An 8,956-nucleotide genomic window follows, 5' to 3' on the forward strand; every position below is an offset into this window, starting at 1 on the left:
ATGTGATGTGAGAACATGCAGATAAGTTGCTGTGTGTAGCCTGTTGTAGTTAACACTAGCGTGCTGTTTGAGAGAGAAAAGTTTCACAGGCATCGAAGGGTCTGGTCTTTTTTATGTTATTTGACTAAACTTTTATTATATTACAGTACTTATTTATTTTTTAACACGTTGAGTGCCTTAAAAATAATTATCACAACACTGGTAAGGATTATTCAGATTTTCTCATTCTCTGAATTATCATTATAAAAATTCAGGAATTTATTATATAATTATATTTTAAATGTGACGCAAATATTTTTTTACTACAATAGCAACAGTGTTTACAACAGCAAGACCACTTTAGCCTTTAAACTCAGCCTTTAATCTCTCTGGAAATAAATGTAAAAATATCAATGTCAATTAAAAAAAATGCATGATATACCTGACATCAAAGTGCAGTGTGAAGGATATGAATAACAAATGTAACCTGTCATTTGTTTACATTGCAAAGGTGTTCAATTTTAGACAATAACAACTACAACAGTAATAATAATATTAATCACTATATTCCAGTGGATCAGTTTTTTTATGTTTTGTATCAATATTTAAGGTGGACTTATTGATTAGGTGCAAGAGTAGTAGTGATGGTTAAAATAATAGATTAATGCTGAAACAGAGAAGAAAAAGCCATCAGGTTGGGACAATTTAAGACATTTCAGTTTCTAATCCCAGAGCTGTTATTATTTTAAACTTAAAATTGTCTTCTCTATTGTTTCTTTGCTTCAAAGCATTTGCTGCTTTATCAATACATAATCATCCATATCGATACGTGAATACGCAAGGAATGCATCACAATATATTGCTGTATTGATATTTTGAACAGCGCCATTTAAAACCTTGTTCCATGTGCCCCTTTTATACTTTGAGCACCTGCCCCTCCAAAGGTCTCTGCACGGCCCTGCATGAGAGACCTCAATACATGGTACAACATACTATTACGGTAACAATCAGTGAATAGGTGAATTGTTCGGTTTACTTAGTTTTGTCATGGCCACGAAATAATAACTTGTGGGAACGTTACCTTGACAAATGATCTCGTGGCCACAATATAATATGACGTTCCCACGAGTTAATATGACGTTCCCGCAAATTAATATCTTGTGGCCACGACATATTATCACGTTCTCACGAGTTATTATGTCGTGGCCACGACAAAACTAAGTAAACCGAACAAGTCACCTTACAGGCACCGTATGAATGGGTCATTTTGAGTAGAAAATAAACTCCAGGTGTCACAAAAAAGTATGTTACTAAACCTAACCTCAAAAGCAACCATAAAACAGTGTAAATACAACTCGAAACAGTGAAAAATTTAACATTTTTAATTATTCATTTCCCAGTGCATGATGGGAGATACACTGAAACAAATGATTAATTGAATTTACAAAAAAAAAAAAAAAAAAAGTATGGTAAGTGGTTGCAATCAATTTATTTTAGCTATATTTAAATAAACCAATTTAGTTGATTAACTTTCAGAAAAAATTGTTAAAGTAAAATATAAAATAAGACCATTCTGTTACTTCTAATACAAAATGACTGTTTTGTTTTGTGTTTGTGCATCTTTGCAGGATCTGAAATGTCTGCAGACAGCTGTGTGCACTGAGGATGGAGAAGATCACAGCAGCATCCTGGAAATGATCGAGTGTCATGAATGAGGCGCTCCATCTCTCCAGCTCTTAGTGCTTCATCTGAGCCGGATGTTGCTGTGGTCTCTTCATCCTCAGTGAGCCCAGAGCAGCGAGAGCATCTAGAGAGACCAAAAGACACTGAGGATGTGATTTTGGTCAAGTTTGTTCTCCTAGTTTCTGTTCATACAACATCAGTCAATAAAACCTGAGTTTCAGAAGCTTCTAAAGCATCATCAAAAAATGTCATGAAGAATCTGAAAGTCAGGCTTCGTTTTGTGTTGTGTCTTAATCCTGGTCTTCCTCATACTCCCTGTGCACTCAGACAAGGACTCAATGTCCCTCTCTCATCATGATCTGATTCAGTATGACTGCAGCAGTGAGGGACCTGATGGATGGATGTGGGTTCACCATAGAAATTCAGAGTGTTTGAATTTAGCTTTGTTTCATCTGTTGTTGACTTGTATTTACTTATTGTGATGTTTTTTTTTTTTTTGTTTATTCATGCCTCCTGTTGTTGTCAGTAAAGAAAATGTAGAATTTTGTTTTTTTTCAACAACTCATGCATTCATTCATTACTTGACTGAATATTTAGATGTATTCATCTTGGCTGCATTTGTCTAGTGTGAAGTCATGCATGGCATATGAAAAAAATACTAATTACAATTAGTTTGTTTTACAATAAATATATAACTATTATTAGTCACCATTTATCATTATTATTGTTGATAAGTGTTGGAGTGGGCTAGAAATGCTTTCTGAGGTAATCTTAATTTTTAAGTAGTAATACTTACATTTTTCAAGTGTAAAATCAAGAGTCTTCTCCAAAGGCGAGATCTTCAAGCCGCTGATACATGTCTCACTTGTGCAGATATTACAAATACCGCAAACGCTGAGGAAAACCGTACTAGGTAGAGTTGTGATGTTACTGATGCTATGAGGTGTTTAATTAATGTGTGGGTCATTTCAATAGAGTTAAAATATAAAAACAACACAAAATGTATTGGTTAAACAATAACAATAAAAGAGCATCTGTGTATTCAACAAGACCACAAAAAGGAGCAAATTGCATCAACTTCAAACTATTTGGATTAGTATATATTAAACATAGACAGTAAAAGAAATTAAACCTGTCGCAGTCAGTCATATCTTTGAAGCTGTTGCGCTTGTAATAACGTCACAGGTCACATGATAACGTAAACATGGCGGACCGCATTCATACTTAACAAGATTTGGCTGTAGACATAACTCTTTTAGCGCTCGTTAAGTAGGCTACTTATTGAAATTAAGTACCAACTCATTAAGTATGAGATTTCGGACGCAGCCATTGAGTCATTTTTTTTTAAGTGAATGGGATCATAACTTAGATATTTACTTAAAGAATCCTTGTAAACAACATAAACTGTTCCAAGTAAAATATACTTATGAGTTCCAACTTTAAATTCTACAAGCTTAAATAGGTTACTAACATAGAATTTAATTATTTTTTTAATTCTTGCCTTAACTAAATTAATGTAGAAATTACTTTTGCTTTTATGTAGTATTTACTTCACAACAAAATCATCTAACTTATCTTACCCACCACCCAAAATACTGCTCTAGAACAAATAATTAAGAAGATTAAAGATTACCCATCCAAAACAATTTAGATCTCATTTTTAACCACATAAGGCATTTGTGCACATGCACACAGAATCAACTTAATATTTTCAAACTGAATTTAATTAATTCTAGGCTAGGTGTAGCCTTGTGTAAAACATGTAATTAGCATAAAACCAATTTATACTTATTAAAATCAAAAACTAAATTTAAATGGATTAAAGTAGCAAAATTGAATTACGCTTAATAATCATTTTTTTCGGTGCTGTTTTGTCATTAATTATCCCATTATTCCCTGTGTTATTTCCCTGAGTTTCATCTAATTTTTTTCAGTTGTTGTCCATGTTACATGTTTGTTTGGATGATTCCTGAGTTTTTCCTGTCTGTTTACAATTTGATTTATAATAAAGACTGTTCTTTTGGAATACCTGCTCTGTGAGGTTGGTCTACCAGAGACAGTAACAGTATTCATTTTCTCCACCAAACAAGGACCGTAAAACATTACATAAAGAGAGTCAATGAAAGCAGATGTATCCTAAAGCTCATAAGTAGCCTATTATTTGTACTTGCTTAGAATACAGCACTGTACTCAATACACACAGAAGTGTTAAAAAAAAAACACAAAAAAAACACAAAAACCTCTGCATATGGACTCTTGTTTCTAATATGCACTGTATAAAAAAAGTAGTTTTGGAAACAACACAATACTTCAGAATTTCCACCATGTTTAGAAAAGGATTCTTAATCCGCTGTTATATTTCCCCACACCCAGTTTTTGAACATGTAATTTGTCCTTCCACATTGCAGATTTGGGTTTTGTATCTCATTCCACATCACAAAAATCATGTGCGGCAGAAATCGGTGGACTAAAATAAGGTCTCTGTAAAAGCAAGGGTGGAACTGGTCAACGTTTTCAGAGGGGATATCCAGACCATCGGTCCTCACTCCAAAGTGGGATATAGGTTTGAGGCCAGCCTTTTCCAAACACATTCCCATATAAACATCATCAATGGGCAGCAGATCTATAGAGTGCGACATGTTGTAGATTATTTTGGCCGTGAAGCCAGAGAGAAGAAAGCCTCCTCCACCACAGTATGGAGGATACCTTTCAGACTCTTGTACTTGCACCGGGACAAAATATTTGCTTGAATGTTGTCTGATAGGACCCTTGTTCTGGATGAGGTGCCCAGCGAAGAGATGTTTACTTCCATCATTGTCCTCCTGACCTTGAACATACTCAACCATGTTAAACGGATTGGCAAAGATGTCATCATCTCCATTTAAAAGAAATCTGACATGCGGGCACCATCTTTCCATCCACTCTAAGAAAAGAATCTGCTTCAGTGTGAGGTTGAAGAAAGAATCATTGAAGTCCCACTGTAAAATGTCTTGGTTCTCATGGTTCTCCAGCTTCAATAGTTTATTCAACCGGCGCTTCTCAAAGCCAGTTTTACTCGTTCCAGTTATAAAGACCCTGCGGATCCACACACCTTTGTGCAATCTTTCTTTAGCCCATGTTTTCCGCAAAACTTCTCTTCGATCGTAATTCTCTGGAGAACTCTTGATGACCAGCAGAAGGAAGACATCTGCAGAGTTTTGCGGTCCACCACACTTATCAGGCACATCAAGAAGCATGGGAAAACTCCTACAGTGTCGGTAGAGCAGGAAGTCTTGGATATGATTTGGCAGAGTAGAAAATCCAGTCACATTATAAGCAGACATATTCTGATGACAATGTGAAGACAAAGGCTGCAGAGTTTCAAAACTGGGCAAATCCTTTTGTTGACTGAGCATCTCATATACGTCTTCGCTCTTAAGTGTGAAGTCATTTTCAAAGTCGTTTTTCGTCATGATAATGACCAGGCACACAACACCTGTCAGAAGTAACACTATCGTCTGCAAGTTTTTCCTCCTCATCTCTGCACCTGTTTAATACAAGAGTATTGAACTTGGTCAAGAACATGAATGTACATCACAGTACAACAAATTTTATAATAATTAGAAAATAATTTTAAATGGCACATTTAAAAATAAAAGGTGTATGCATGTAGTTTGGACATTCATTCCAGCTGCAATGTTCTGCATACAAGCCATTTAGTGAAAAAAAAAGAGTTTGGGGACAGGGTAAATATTAACATTAGGTTAATAAATTCCCAGTAAACTGGAAGGATCTGGGCATGGATCCATAACAAATTCTGTGCTATGTCATTTTGTATGTGGGTGCAGTTGCTGGCATTTAATGAAAAAAAAAAAAAAAAAAACATTTGTTGTTACTTAAACTTTTCCACAGTCCAAATCCCCACACTTGCCATCTTTGCACATTTCCTGTATTTGGCCCAAGTAAGCATGAAGATCACAAGTGTGTCAAACTTTTCATTACCTGATGACAGTGGTTCCCAATCCTGGTCCTGGAGAACCCCCAACACTGCACGGTTTTGGTGTCTCTTATCTGACACACATTTGAAGTCTTCACTAATGAGCTGATGAATATCAGGTGCGTTTGAACAGGGAGACTGTATAAAAGGCCCTCAATGAATCAAGTATGTTTATAGTTCATTTGGAAGCATTACCTATTCTCTCCAGTGCGCGGCAGCATACACTCACTTAAGTTCATTGCAAGTATTGCACCAGCCATGGCATCGATTGCATTAAGAGGAAATTGCCACTGCCAGAAGTTTCAGTCAGCTGTAGACTGTTAGTGCTTGGTTTCTGCTAAATATCACTTGTCCTAATGATTCCTGAGTGGTTTTAGTTGGTGCGCGTCAATGACGATATGTAAGAGCACTGTTATTATTGATGTTCCTTTGTGACTGTTTCTAATCCCTTATCAATGTCGTGATTCGTGATGACTCATCTTAATGCATTTAGCAGACACTTCTTGACCAAAATGACAAAGTAATTAACTGCGACTGTTTTGTAAACACTAGATTGTAACGAGATGTTCAATGTACACAAACGTTTCCAACTTTTTTTTTTTTTTAATGTAGGCTAAAGCTGTGTATGTTTAGTTATTTATTTGTAATTTGATTTTAGCCCAATGACACCTACTGTACCAGTTTTGTACCAGGCTGCAAAGTGGAAAAACCAGTTCTAGGGTAGTTAAAGGGTTGGTTCACCCAATCAAAATTGTCATTAATAACTCAACCTAATGTCGTTCCAAACCAGTGAGACCTCCGTTTATCTTCGGAACAAAGTTTAAGATCTTTTAGCCTGAGAACTCTCAGTCCCTCCATTGAAGCTGTGTTTATGGTATACTGTCCATGTCCAGAAAGGTAAGAAAAACAAAGTAGTCCATGTGACATCAGAGGGTCAGTTAGACTTTTTTTGAAGCATTGAAAATGCCTTTTGGTCCAAAAATAGCAAAAACTATGACTTTATCCAGCATTGTCTTCTCTTCCGTGTCTGTTGTGAGAGAGTTCCAAAAAAGGCTGTTTAGTGATATCCGGTACACGAATGAATCATTCGACGTAACTGGATCGTTTTGAACCAGTTCACCAAATCGAACTGAATCGTTTTAAACCGTTAGCATCTCCAATACGCATTAATCCACAAATGACTTAAGCAGTTTTTTTTTTTTTTTTAATGTGGCTGACACTTCCTCTGAGTTAAAACAAACCAATATCCCGGAGTAATTAATTTACTCAAACAGTACACTGACTGAACTGCTGTGAAGAGAGAACTGAAGATGAAGAGAAACTTCAGCAGCCAGATTGTCTACATGTGTTCTGCTCTCGCTTCAAGGTTGTGTGGTTCAGAGAGCCGACATCGGTCTTCATCCTGTTGCTCAACAACATCCCCATTGAGAAGAGTGATAGTGAAGCACAACGCAGCAGCAGAATTGGCACAGTGGTGAGATGTTAGTAAGATTTGGGGTTCCCCATCTGTAAATACATGATTGTTAGAACAAGTTTGAATTAAGCGTTGTTTCATGTGTTGTTGACTTGCACGTATGCATTTATTGTGATGCTAACATTTTATACATTATTTTAATCATTTGACATGTTTCTTGTCAGTAAATAAAATATAAATTTTATCCATTCATGTTTTAATTGCTTGACTAAAAACTGATGTATTTACATCAACTGCATAAGTGTATATTCATGTATAGCGACGTCATGACAGAAAATACATTTTGCTGCTTTTACTAAAATGTAATTTTAAGGAAAAAAATGTATATAATTATTGGTTGGCATTTATCATTATTTTTGCATGTAAGTGTTGGGGTGGGCAAAAGATGCAATTCATTATGGGGTTATATTATTATTATTTTTTTTTAGTAGCTATAAAATCATCAATCTTCTCCAAAGGTGAGATCTTCGAGCAGCTGTTTGACGTGTGCAGACATTGCTGAGAGAAACTGTACTGGACCGTTGAGTTAGTGGGGTATAAGGGGGTAGTGCACCTGTACCTCTTTTATTATTATTGCCAAACTTATTACATAAAAGATCAGGGTAAGACGGTTGTATCTAACAATCAAAACGCCATAAAACAGTAAATATTTAATGTTTTCATCATAGTATGACATACTATACAAGAAAAATAAATTCACAAAATAATTGAGAAAATATTCTAGCTCTAATATTCTAATTCTATAAAAAAAACAAATTAGTGGAGTTAAAATATTAAAAACTTAAGTTAACAGTATTGACTAGACTTAAATCTTCATTATCAAGATACTTAAAAATACATTAATTAAACCGATCACTCGTATCTTAAGTTTTTACGCTCCTTTTAACTTTGTAGGTCACATGATCAACATAGCGGGATGATGATATCCAAATCGCATTAATGCTTCATACACAAATACACATTCAGGCTGTAAAGTATGTACTCTTTTTATCGCTGGTTAAATTAGTTCTTATTGAAATTAAGTGCCTAATTTAAAGGGTATGCGGTTTCGAACGCAGCCCGACAAAAATCTCGTTTGACATCTCGTGTGGTTCTGTGTGATTTGGACAACTTCAAGTTACGCCTCTTTCGTCAAGTTACGCCCACTTCCAAGTTACGCCCCTGTCTTGCAGTCCATAGACATGTCTACAGTCGTGGCCAAAAGTTTTGAAGAATTACGTAAATATTGGAAATTGGAAAAGTTGCTGCTTTAAAGCTGCAGTAGGGAACTTTTGACGCTCTAGCAGTTAATAAACAGAACTGCTTGTGTCTTGCGGAAGAACATTGTAGCCGGAACTACTTCTCTTTGTTTATGTCTATGAAGAATCTCAAAGGTACTGGGTTACTCCGCCGCGGTACCCCCGAAGCAATCTAAAATAGTCCGAATATAAACACTTATTATAGGTGCACCCTTGTGATTCAGGACAAGCTAAAAACACGTTTTGGAAAATGGATTCATGGTGTACTCGCTTATTATGTTCATTTTTCTACATTTTGAACACAAACAAAGTTACGGACCGCAGCTCTGATTGGTTGTTTTTTTACCGGGACCGCATGACTTCTGCAAATGGCAATAGGACCACTGGGAGGAGCCAGAGGAGCTTGATTTTTTTCACAGATTTTCTCATTCTACTGTCAGGACATAATGAATAATAAATGTACAAAAAAAAAAAAATTAATAAATATGTACAAAATATTTTTTTACAAAAGTTCCCTACAGCACCTTTAAGTTTTTATAAATAGCAATTTGCATATACTCCAGAATGTTATGAAGAGTGATCAGATGAATTGCATAGTCCTTCTTC

General features: G+C 35.6%; 1 protein-coding gene across 1 annotated transcript; it reads right to left on the bottom strand.

Annotated features, from left to right (window-relative positions):
- Positions 1–3,529: 3,529 nt before the first annotated feature.
- LOC113099571 (N-acetyllactosaminide beta-1,3-N-acetylglucosaminyltransferase 3-like) lies at positions 3,530–5,679 on the bottom strand. Its single transcript, XM_026264429.1, has 2 exons — positions 5,644–5,679; positions 3,530–5,188 (listed from the first exon to the last, which is right to left on the bottom strand). The coding sequence occupies exon 2, from the start codon at positions 5,178–5,180 to the stop codon at positions 4,005–4,007; it is 1,176 nt and encodes a 391-aa protein (XP_026120214.1). The 5' UTR covers positions 5,181–5,188; positions 5,644–5,679; the 3' UTR covers positions 3,530–4,004.
- Positions 5,680–8,956: the final 3,277 nt, after the last annotated feature.

The sequence above is a fragment of the Carassius auratus genome, unplaced genomic scaffold (assembly GCF_003368295.1).
Source record: "Carassius auratus strain Wakin unplaced genomic scaffold, ASM336829v1 scaf_tig00216972, whole genome shotgun sequence".
Lineage (NCBI taxonomy): Eukaryota > Metazoa > Chordata > Actinopteri > Cypriniformes > Cyprinidae > Carassius > Carassius auratus.